We start from the raw sequence: 12,375 nt of genomic DNA, 5'->3' as shown, positions 1-12,375 counted from the left end.
CAGAAGTCGATCGATCGTCCGGATAACGGAGCTTTAAATACGGGCCGGGTGTTGTGGAGATGGATGAACAGATGACCGGGAGAGATTGAAGCGACCTCACTTTCTAATCTACCTGCTCCTCTCAGGTGTTTCCACCTGAAGCGAGTACTTTGAACGGTGGCGCGAGCTGGGAACCAATCAGGAAGTGCCACGTAAGAGAGGGGTGTTTACGTACGAAATGTAAAGTAAGAGCCTAATTATGAGGGATAAATAATTTAAAATTAAAAAAAAACACAAGCCTCGTATACTTGTAAGCCAAGTATTTCCAAAAACACATGTATTGTGGATTTTATTTTCATGTTTGTTGTCCACTATGAACAAAATACTCTCATAAAAAAGGAAAATATGTTATTAAATAAATTTAAAAAAAAAAATTTTTTTAACTTAGCTACGTCATGTTTTCTTGCTGGTATCAGTTTCAAAGCATTTCATAGCTAGATAGACTTTATTGATCCGCATGGGGGGAATTTTTTTCGTTGCAACGGCATGGAAGATACGGCAAAAACGAAAAAAAAAATACAGATTAGAAAGAGGTAGTAAAGGTATAAATATATATATTTTTTTTTAAAAATGTACAGTATATAGAAATAAAATAAGATTCATGTCATTTAAAATACAATTAGCCTAAAAAAAGAAAAGCCTCTAGATGGAAGTGTCCTCATTTACTGATGTAGCTGTTGCCGTGAGTTACGGGGCTATTCCCCTCTGAAGAGAAAAAATCCTCTTCGAAGTCTCAAGGAGTTCAGATCGGAGCCGTTTTTCTTTTTATAGATCGGATGTAGTTAATGTGCACACAACTTACTTTCAAGCCATAACAGAAGGAAGCGCTGGAAGAAAGGAAGACAGACGAAGACTAATATGACATACAACGACACAGGAAGCTTTTTATGCAAACAAAACCTTTACTTACGATTGCGTGAGAATACGAAATCGGGAAAACCAAAATACAGAAAGAGCCAGCTGGAGCCGAGTCCAAAGAAAGAAAATGTTCCAAAAAAAACACGTACAACGACGAGCATTGAGTAGTTACAAAACAACAAACAAACAACAACAAAAAAAGACCCCAAAAAAAAAGACAAAACCGACGACGAGAAGGAATCACGCAAACTAAAAACGCCAGGGGAGAGGAGGACAACGAGGGACAGCTGAAACTAATCAGGGCGTGGCGGACGATATGCTGCGTTCAAGTGTGGTCGTAATTTACCGCGTACGCGAGAGGAGTCCGTATGAACGTCGCCCTCTTGTGGTATTCACGACGTCGGAACTCAAATTTTTTTTTTACAGGTTGGAGACGTGGACGTTGATTTTTCGTCGTGTGTTAAGCCAATATGTCTCGTTATTTTATTCACGTTACGTTACCCGCCTGGTTAGCTTGCCACATTGTCAGCCTGCGTGGCTTTCAGACGCCATTTATAGATTATAAAAAGCTGCAAACAGGAGAAAAAGTGAGTTAAAACTTCTCCCCTTGTGAGTCCCAACCGGATTTAAATTCCACCTTTTTAATTTTTGTGCTACCTGATAAATGAAAGTACCTGAAAACGTCACATGCAAGCGGGGGGAGGGAGGGGGCGCTAGAGAGCGAGTCTGTTTTTATATATCCAGGTGAAACAGGTTTGTTGTTTTGGGGCTAATTGAGATTAAAAAAAAAAAAAAAAAAAAATCATGTCCATTTTGCATTTAGCAGCATGTCTCGTGTCGTGTATGCAAGTCACGCCTGCATGTGTGTGTGTGTGTGTGTGTGTGTGTGTGTGTGTGATGTGATGTCTTCTCCTGTCTGTCACTCTGCGCATGTGCATGCAAGTCATGCCTCTGCCGTGTGCGTGTGCATGCGTCCGCCCAGTGTGACCTGCCCTTCCTGTCACGCAACCGCTCTGTGTGAGAGAGAGAGAGAGAGAGAGAGAGACAGAGAGAGAGAGACAGAGAGAGAGAGAGAGAGACAGAGAGACAGAGAGAGAGAGAGAGAGAGAGAGACTTTAATAGGAGCTGATGGGTTCGGTCGCCAGGGAGTCTGGACATCTGCCAGAGTGAGGGACCGAGGATGAAGCTGGTGATGGAGGGGGAGGAGGGTGGTGGGGGGTGAAGATGGAAAGAGAGATATGATAAGAGTGGGAGGGAGGGAGGGAGGAGGGAGGGAGGAGGGGGAGAGAGGGATGTAAAGCAAAATTAATTCCTCCTTTTGTTTTCTCTCTCCAGCTCCCAAATCGAATTCTCTTCCTCCTCCTTATTATTATGATGATGTTTTGGTTTTCTCTTCTCTCATCTCTTCCCTGAAGAGGTTTGGCAGGTTATTGAGGTTCAAGTTTTTATTTTTATTTTTTACACTGATGAGACAACAATCGTGGGAATTATTTGAAAATAAAATAATGAAAAGCGTATTGTCGTCACTGTAACCTCCTCCTCCTCCTCCTCCTTGAGTTGCGTGAATTTCATTCCTGACCAAAAGATATTAAAAGTGTCAACCGGGAGCTCGTCTGTAAACGAGTTGGTAAAAAAAAAAAACACGTATATGAGATGAAGCAGCTGAAGAAAGAAAATCCGACGTTCAATTTTCCAAACACGCCACTTGGTCTTCGACCTTGTAAAAAGGTATCGTGTCCCATAAAGCGTACATCTTCCCCTGGTGTTGCTTGTCAGTGTTGTTGTTTGGTTGTTTTTTTTCCCAAGTGATAAATGGGCTCATTGTTTCCCCCTTTAGGAAAAAAAAAACATCCAATTTAAAGAGTATTTTTTTTTTATTTAAAAGAAAAAAAGGCATCAAAGTTGAAGACAAACTGTTTAATATGACAAAAACCATACAAACTATAGTCTATAAAAGTGAATGTAAACTGCAATACCACTGACGGCCACTAAGGGTTCACCTCCATAGACTCCCATTCAACTTCTTATTAAAATACGAAGTCAATCACTTTTTTTCCAGAAGTAATTTTTGAATATGTTTGGGGGAGGCGGGGGAGGGGGGGGCGTATCTGTTTGATTGACAGGCCTGTGGGTGGGACGTAGTGCTAACAAGATAATACCTCCAAAGACCGATCATAAGTAATAACGTCATGTACAGATAACGCCGGAGAAGTTGAACAGGCAAAAATGTCGTTACGAAATATTCCACGATAATTACCACAACTTTCAAATTTAACGTTGTTATCGTTTCTATTATTTCCAATTCCATTTCCAATCCGTCTGGTGTTTTTTTTTTTTGTGGCTTTATTGCTTTGCGGCTTGCTTCTTCCGAAAGTCCTCACACGACCACCACAAATGCGTAAATAAAAACAAGCAATTAAAACCATCTAACGGTGGAGTTAAACTATTTTATTGACAGCTGGAATAGAATAACAATACACCAAATTGTGCATTTACTCAACAATATAACAGTTTGCCAAAGAATCTGCAAATATACTCGTTTTTTTTTTTTTTTGTTAAATGACAGTGCAGTGAATTCAAAACTAAAGTTTACATCATTTTTTTGTCACTTTGTCCGTTAACATTCAGGTCTTCGGCGGTAAAAACATGAGCAACGAAATGGAAAGCAGAGGTGGGCTTTGGCTCTCGTTCGTCGGCGCGAATCTACGAATGAAAAGAAAGCTTAAAAAAAAAAAAAAAAGTATAATAAACTTACAAATGGAAGATAAACGGAGGGAGAGCTTAAACCGATGGCGTCTCTTATTTTGCCGTTTGCCGACGGGCAGAAGAAAACGTAAAGATAGTTTTGTCCACGCGATTCCCCATCAGCCTTGCTTCCAGACGTCGCTCATATCACGCGTCCCTGACAGCATGAGAAGGCCTGTAAAAACTGTCTCACGTCTCGATATCCCAAAACCAAAACATCACCTTCACATTGGGAGAACATCCTGGGAAATGATCGTGTTTGGAAAATCTTTCAAATGTCCTCCAAAAGGCCTCAACTGTCCATTTACAGATGAGGATTTTAAGGCTGTGAATGTTTTAGATATAATTGTTGTGTTTTTTTTCTGTTTAGAAAAGGATCTGGCAACAAAAAAATATAAACTCAGACAATTGAGAGGTAAAATCCATAAGGAACTTTTTTTTTTTTTTTTTTTTAAATCATGAAATTTGATGGCACTTTGATTCTCACTGGGGTCACCCAACCTAAAAATGTATGCAGTCATGGTAATGTGGGATGCTGTGGATGAGAGGATCCACCAGATGGTGTGTGTGTGTGTGTGTGTGTGGGGGGGCACTTTTATGAGGGTTTGAGTGGGGGGAAGTAACCCCCCCCCCTCCCCGAGAAAACAAGCACAGCCAGACCGGAGATGTGTTGCTTTTGGGATTCGACGGTTTCGTAACAGCCACAGAGGAGCTGCAACTCCCCCCTTTCATCCTCCCACTCCTCCTCCCTCCTCCCCCCCCCCCCCCGCCCCCCCCCCCCCCCCACCCCGTCCCACCACTCTCAGGAGGGAACGTGAGATGATATGTCGAGAAACGTACGCGCTGTCACTCGGAAAGAAAAAGGACACATAACAGTGCTCGCTTTCTTTCTAATGAGTAAAAGCCATGTACATGAAAGGAAGAAGAAAAAAAAAAAAAAGATATGGAGGATTTCAGCTCAGGTAACAGAAGTTTTTTTTTTTTTTTTTTTTTTTTTTTATGAACTTCAAAGGGAATTTTACCAAGTTTCACTTTTAGGTTGATTTCTGCAAAAAAACAAACAGACACTGACTTCCTGGCTTTCTGTGTGCACCCAGGTTATATCAATAACCACACACATGTCGGACTTGTGCACAAAAACTTTGTATTTTGGAAAGTAATGGAAGTGATACAGGAGAAATGTATTGGTTTTTTTTTTTTATCTCCATATGGACTCAAGGAAATAAACATAAAAACTACACCAAAAAAACCTTAAAGAGAATTGAAAAAAAGTGATAAAAGCCCGTTTCGCCTGTTTTCAATAACCATGGATGTTAGTCAGAAAATTAACTACCTGTTTGTGGGACGGTTTGCGAACTCTAAGCCGCTGCAGTTTTTTTTTTCATTTTTGTCCAATCAAAAAAATAAATAAACGAGGAAATCAACCTGACTGACTTTTGGCGCAGTGGCCACAGTCAGTACTGCAGGTCACTTGACGAACGGTGAGGCAAAATCAGACTAACTTCCTGTACTCTGTCTTCACAAAATAAACAAATACATTTATCTACAAATCAAAAACGCCCCCCAAATAAACCACTTTTCTCTCGGTATCCTCTAGTGGACCGACGGCTGTATTACACAGTTTTCTGTGATACTGGACGGAATCATTTGTGCGGGGACAAGCAGGAAGTCATGTTGAGAAATGCTCACGTTGTTTTAGAGACAGTCGCGTTACCTTTGTTTCACGTTAAAAAAAAAAAAAAAAGATGAGCTAAACACACAAGTCGCTTAATGTATGTAGCACAACTGTCTCTATATATTTTTTTTTTCTGTATCTTGGGTTTTGCAGAATTGCAACCTAAAATGAGTGTAAAAGGACCTTAACCGGACTCTAGTACAATTCTTACAGATGGCTAGATTGCAAATGTTATTTTAATTTTTTTTTATTTTACTCTACTAGTTTGAAACCACAAAGTACCATGATGTGCATCCAAACATCGACAAAGAAACAATAGCGTCATTTTCCTTACGTTTAGAAAATAAGTCTGGTTAAGAAACAGATCAGATTGTTTGAATATCTATGCGTCAAAGTTTGCTCATTTAAGCCCCCACCAAGTGCAGGAAATACACAAATATTCAGTTGAAATATCAGAAATTCTTTAAGAACATATGCAAAGATAATCTTTTCCATAGATGACACTTAAATTGCTTTAGGTGGAAATGGGGTTTTTTTTGCGTCGTTTTTGATTACTTAATGAGACATTTCTTAGTCCTTAGCCCTGACAAAAATGTATATTGTGTATTTAAGGCCTCTACTTACATTACAATTGATAGTAGTACATAATTAACATCCAAGTGGCGGACACAATCGAAGTATGAGGGGGTGGGGGGATGCAAAGACGTACATTTTTTTTTGGTGCTGAATATGTCGACTATAACATTTACAGAGTTCGTTAGCTCATTCGTTTGTTTTCAAACGTTACAAAAGGTCACGAAAAAACGTAAAAGTGGTGAAGAAGAAGCAATTTTACCAGTTACTCTTAATCCTGTTAGCAACGTTGGCACACACTTACGATACTTCTTCTCTTTCAAACAATATGAGAATTGAAAACTTGTTGTCGGGGTCCGCTGAATACGTGTTTACACCAAAAGTCTTTACTGATGCTTCCATGATGGTCACCACTGCAACCTTTTAAATGGTAGTGGATCATAAAAGTTCAGAGACGCTTCCTGTGGTGCGCCAATGCAACCGCAAAACTGTGATGGGCGCGGTGGTCAGAATAACACGTGTAACTCTGGTGCTGATGTTGATCGAGCAACATAACTTGGAATACTGACTCATGAAGGTTAGTGCTTCCTTCTGCAAAAAAAAAAAAAAAACACTTCACGGCGCACAGTTCACGCACAACAGGAACAGTCTTGGAACTTTTTGATTTCCGTTCGTACAGCAATTCTCGCTCTTTAATGATCTATTTGCACTAAATCTAGATCATTATCATGCTATATTACTCTTTACATAACCCTGTTTTAGTCACAGGCTTCTCTTCTCTTCATTTCTGTAATCTGCAGATGACTCGGTGGAAAAAATATTGAATGCCAAGTGTGTAAACTTTTCTCTTTCGTTGGTCCTCAAGTGGGAAATCAGCCCTCAAAATATGTTAGAATTTTGGCACAAAATAACACTGACAAAAACACATTCCTTGGGTCACTGTTAGAGGAGTCAATCATTTTATATTTATATTTATATATGTATATATTTGATTTATACAACTGCTTAAAAAATAGTCCCTTTTGTTTTAAATACTAGGCAGGAATTGTTATCATCATATTAAAATCCATCCATATAATTTTAGGGTGTGAAAAATGATCCGGCATTTTCAGATATTCCCATATTTTGTTGGATATTTAACTTGAACTCCTTCTGAATTTTACATATATTCACATTCAGATTAAATTACACTTTCGCTGGAAAACATGTAAAAAACCAACATGATTGCACTGAAATAAAATGACTTTTTAACATTTCTGCATTCAGATTCTTCAAACCTTTTTAAGGGTGTTTTAAACCATAATAAAATGTCTGCTACACTTTAAAGAGAGCAGAGCAATAACATGTTTTGGAATCACATATGTTTAAAAAGCCCTAATACATAGAAAACATATGAAACCACTTGTCTTTTTAATTATTATAACTGATAGGTGCTGACTGCAATGAAAATCAAAAGCGACATTTACCCACAGACTGAAAAACTGCAATGACTGGATGTTTTGCTGATTATTGCTTTACAGAATGTATTTAATTTGTTTGGAAACAGATACGGCATTAATATCCCTGTAACACTGCTACTGGCAAAACTGAGGCCACTTTTGCAAAGTCTTTCGGAGTAAAATTACTCCAAACTGGGTGCAAGAGAAATTGGATTTTGTTCTGAAATCTCACGTCGAAATCTTTAAGAAAAATAAATTTCCTTAAAATTTAGTTGTTGTTGTTTTTTTGCTAATGTCTTATTACAGATTTTACACATTGTCTGTTAAAGAAAAAACCTGAAAAAATTTTTTTTGTCACCTTTGCAAAAGTTTTGAATTAAATTGCTACATATGTTTATGTTCCTCAATTGATGTTGGGTCTTGACCCATCATATCGTATTTTCATTTCTCGTCCTTCTGTTTAGCACAGAGCTCATGCTAATAGTCTTACCAAGTTGTGTGCTAATTAATGAGAAGTTTTTAATCAGTCATGCGGATGCTACCAGCTAATGCTACAATCTTACGATAAACAGCAAAGCAAATCACTTCCCTCCCTTTAGAGTTTTAACATTAATCAACTAAGTCGTTATAGATTAACTTTGGCTCACTCCAAAAGACGCCAACAATCATAATATTTACACATAAAAAGACATTAAGAATCATAAAGTGCCCAAATAAAATACATATACTTCTGTTCTTTTAATAAACTATAAATTTCTCTACAGTGTGCACATTGTGTTCCCTTTTTAAATTCATCTTACTTTTGTGTCTTTTTTTTCTTTCTTTTTTTTGTTGTTGAAGTCTGTAAAAACCTGACGTCAGTCCAGATTGATCCTTTTTGTTTGGATGATGCAAAGTACATTTCATGCTTCCTTCCTTCCTCTTCCCTTTTCCTCCCTCCGTACACGGAGTCGTAGCGTGGCTGACCACCGGGTGCCTCGGCGGTCCTCGGTGGATTAGGGCTGTAATTTAACCTAAAAAAGGGACGCTTCTCACGCGGCAGCCTCGAACGCTGCTGGTCAGACGCTTATTTCGGTTTCTCCCTCACAATGGCACGTGCCGCAAAAGGTCAAATGAAGAACAGGAAGGAGAAGACACTTGCTGGTAGAAATTGGCACAGTAGAAACTGTTATTAGAAGACTGTTCGCCAAAGCTTTAAAAACAAAAGAAACCAAAAAAAAAAAAAAAAAAAAAGAGAGGAGGAGGAATCTTAAAAATCTACTTCTAGTATTAAGCTAAAGAGCATTCCGAACTACAATTAAACCGGGATGTACAGCAAAGATGTCGGGCCGACGCCGTCAGCCGGGCTACTATCCTCAATTCTCCTCTTTCGTGTTAGCTCGGTGTGCATCGATGCTACAGGTACGACACCGCCCTCTGCGTTGTGTGTGACCTGCACTATAAAAGGTGGGATGTTGAAAATTGAAAGCGACACAGAAGAGAATTGAACCCAATGAAGACCAAAAAAAAAAACACAAAAAAAACACCCTTGACATTTCAAACCCCCGTTTAAACCTGGCTGTTTCATGTACATACAGTATAAACTGTATCCTGAGAAGGCTTAACCACTTTGAAATATGCTAATCTCATGCATTCACCGTTGGCCTCTTTGAATTCTAATCAAAATCGAATACAATATACTGCATGCATAAAATCCAATTTACTTTCGGGCGCTATCGCCAGCTGCCATTTTCATAATGTTATGCCGCGGGAAGGTTTCTGGATGACACTTCATTTGGGGAGACAAAAGATTTTTTTTTTTAGGCAGTCAAACTTTCACTCGATGTGTCTCGGGTGCAACTACACCTGGAAATCTCTTAATTGGACGTGTGCCATCGATTCAAGAAACAGCCAGATGAAAAGGAGGTCTCGGATCCCTTTTTTTGTTTCTTCTTCTAACCCCTCCCCAAAGATGGACGTTTTCATCGCTACCAAACACGACACGAGCCGATTCGATAGACGACAAAAAAAAGAAAGAGGACGAAATGATCAGTGAAATCAGATAATATTCTCATCGGTTGCAATGAAAATGTGCAAGTTCTTGGGGTTATAATGGCACGTGGTCTTTTGGGAGCTCAGTACCTGCTAAGTTCATCTGTTAAGCCATATTAAATGTACTCATGGACCACTTTATACCAGACCAGAGGTTGAATCCAGTCCGGACACGCTGGGAGGACAGAACGCCGGCAGCACTTTGGACCCCAAAGATCAGGTGAAGATCTGGATTCCCTCCAGAAGACAAAAGAGGCTTTGAATCGTGTCTACTCCGCTCGCATCCAAATGAATTGAGCAATGATTGATCAAATGGGTGATTAAAAAAAAGAAAAGAAAGGAAAAACAGCTCGAGTCAAAGTGTTTAAAACCAAAATGTCTTGGTCGGTTACAACGAATATGTTTTATCTCCTTTCGTCCTGCTGCCCGCTCGTCCGTCCGCCGCCGACGATGCTCCCGCAGGGTGGGAAGGCTGGTTTCTCAAACCACATGAGAGTAGTCTGGCTTTCTTTCTCTCCGGACTCGTGGATAGACAGACATCACTCAGGAGCTTTTTCAGCCCCACCCCGACATTAATGAGTAGACAGAAAAAGACAACGAGCAGTCCTGGGAAAGAGAATCGAAACGTAGGCCGCGAAGAAAGGCGCGAAAGCTGAAGCGAAGCTGAGCCTGCTGTGTAATCTGGTCCCAATAGGATGTGATCGATGGCGGCAACCGAGCCCTCCTTTGAAGTATCCTCATTAAGTTTTTGTTTTGTTTTTTCCACCAGAGAGATCTGAAGAGAGCAAAATCTTCCTTCCGAGTCTGAGGGGGCGGTCGGTTGCAACAACAAAAGAAATTTGCTTCCCGTGAGTCTCGGGGAAACAATCGGATACAATATCAAAAGAATTATAATACATTTCCGATGAGTGCCAAGGATGACCTACTGGTTTGTAAGGTATGTTCCCCTCAACACGGGGAGTGATTCATTCCCCAGCGTGGTTGGACCTGTCAAAGTGCCCTTGAGTGAGATACTTAACACCTACCTGCTCAAGGGGGCAGTACCACCCGGCAGACCTGTGTGTGTGGGGGGAGAGGGGGGGGGAGGGCAAGGTGGGCGGGGCTACAGGGCGTTATAAAAACACGTCTTCATACTCGGTTGAGCGATGGAATCTTTAGCTGCAACATCAAAACTATACAATGTTTGGGGCGCGAGTCTTAGGGCCGCTCACAGCAGGGCCCGATGGTGCTCTCCAGGGACATCTGGGAGGAGTGGCGGATGAGCGGCGCCATCGTCGGGTCCACCATGGAGGAGGTAGGGAAGAGCTTGTACCAGCCAATCACCATCGTGCTGAGGTCCAGCTCCTCCAACAGGATCCGCGCGACGCCCATGAAGCATTTGCGGTCCATCCGCCCGTAGTTGCCCCAAACGATCACCTACGGAAGACAGCGGCGAGATAAAGATCAGGAGGACAAACACATGTCTTCAAAATCAATTAAAACGAAGAATTGACGCTTAAATGGAGGTTTAATGCAGAGAATCAGAAGTTTCTAGGTTCTTTCGGTCCAAAGAAACACCCCTGAAAATCAACTTCAACTTCAAGAGGAACACGCAGGTTTTGTTATCTTGCATGTTTGCGGAGGCGGCTGCGAGTAGCCGACTCAAGAACACGAAGCAGGTTGAGGTGTCAATTAAAGTAGGTGAAGAGGAGAGACGAAGGTGGGTGCTCAGGATCCTGTGTGAGCTTCGACGTTAGGTGTCCTCTGTCTCCCGACATCCTGATAACGTCGGGGGCTCGTCTCAGACGGACCCACATCCTGTCAGGCGGCGGACGAAATAATCGATATCCATCAGCTCATGCGTCCTCTCGTCTGGTGGTCTTCTGTGTGACTCGCGCTCGCCGGCATACAGATTTATTTTTTTTTCTCTCGGTTTGTGCGTGTTTTGCAAGTGATTTCCACAGAGACCAGAAATCCGCTTTAATTTATTCTCTTTTTTTTTTTAAAGGAGAATCTGTTCGTTTCTACGACCAAAACGAGGTTCTGACCTCAGACACGACTAATTAGGAGCGTTGGACGAGGGAAGAAACTGTCCGAGAGTTTCGTATGGAGGATGAAAAATGCAGTCTGCTGGATCTTCTACTGTTACACACACACACACACACACACACACACACACACACACACACACACACACACACACACACACACACACACACACATTGCAGACTCATTGAAACAAAAAGCCTCGAGTTCGTAATTTGTCCTGCGACGTCTTTGCTAGGTCGGAGCGGTTTGGAGCCGGTAGTGACCATATTTGGGCGAGCTGGGGGGCGGAGGGGGGTAGGGGGGGGGGGCTAGCGGTGGATCTAATTTGATCTGATGGGAACTCGGGCGACACTACGTCACCGCCCACCGATAGCCGTAACCTGACTGCACCACAGGCCTGTCAATCAAACAGACACGACCCCTCCCCCCAAAAAAACACGGCTTTTTAAAGTTTATTTTCGGATTAATAATGGGATTATTTTCAGATGGACCTCCGGCACGCTAATCCAGAAGAGTGAATTTAGCGAACGACACACAGGAGACTTGTGCAAACATTTTATCGACTGAGAATTTCACGAGAGAAGCTGAATGGGCGTCTATGGAAAACTGCCGTTTTTTGAAACCAACCTCTAGTGGCACTTGGTGGTATTGCATTTTAAGGCCCTTTCTGCATAGGTCTAATTTTTTTGGAGCCGGAAGCTACATCCAGTTTTTTTTTTTTCATTGTAGGTATATTTTATTGACAATAAGACGAGGCCTTTTATTTGAAAAATAATACTTTTTTTTGTTGTTGTTGTTGTCCAGCGACCCTGTTGGACCTCGCTAAAGCTTTTGTGGCTGAATGGGAGCAAATCCCCGCAGTGGAAAGCTTTCCAAGAAGAGTAGCAGCAATGTAAGCGGCAGATTAATGCCCGTGGTTTTGGAAGAACATGGCCAACAGTCATAGATGAGTGTCTACATGAGGGGTCGGCCTCAGAGACGGGCCAG

General features: G+C 41.3%; 1 protein-coding gene across 1 annotated transcript in view; it reads right to left on the bottom strand.

Annotated features, from left to right (window-relative positions):
* Window positions 1-4,271: 4,271 nt before the first annotated feature.
* Window positions 4,272-12,375, bottom strand: part of rims4 (regulating synaptic membrane exocytosis 4) — a 42,903-nt gene continuing 34,799 nt past the window's right edge. Inside the window, exon 6 of the mRNA XM_069712656.1 lies at window positions 4,272-10,776. Within this exon, the coding sequence (XP_069568757.1) occupies window positions 10,558-10,776 (219 nt within the window). The 3' untranslated portion in view covers window positions 4,272-10,557. The remainder of the gene's footprint in view (window positions 10,777-12,375) is intronic.

Source organism: Brachyistius frenatus, unplaced genomic scaffold (assembly GCF_029030835.1).
Source record: "Brachyistius frenatus isolate BFR_SWC_R1_liver_20210118 unplaced genomic scaffold, ASM2903083v1 Contig_111, whole genome shotgun sequence".
Taxonomy (NCBI): Eukaryota; Metazoa; Chordata; class Actinopteri; family Embiotocidae; genus Brachyistius; species Brachyistius frenatus.
This window is presented reverse-complemented; position numbering and strand designations above follow the sequence as displayed.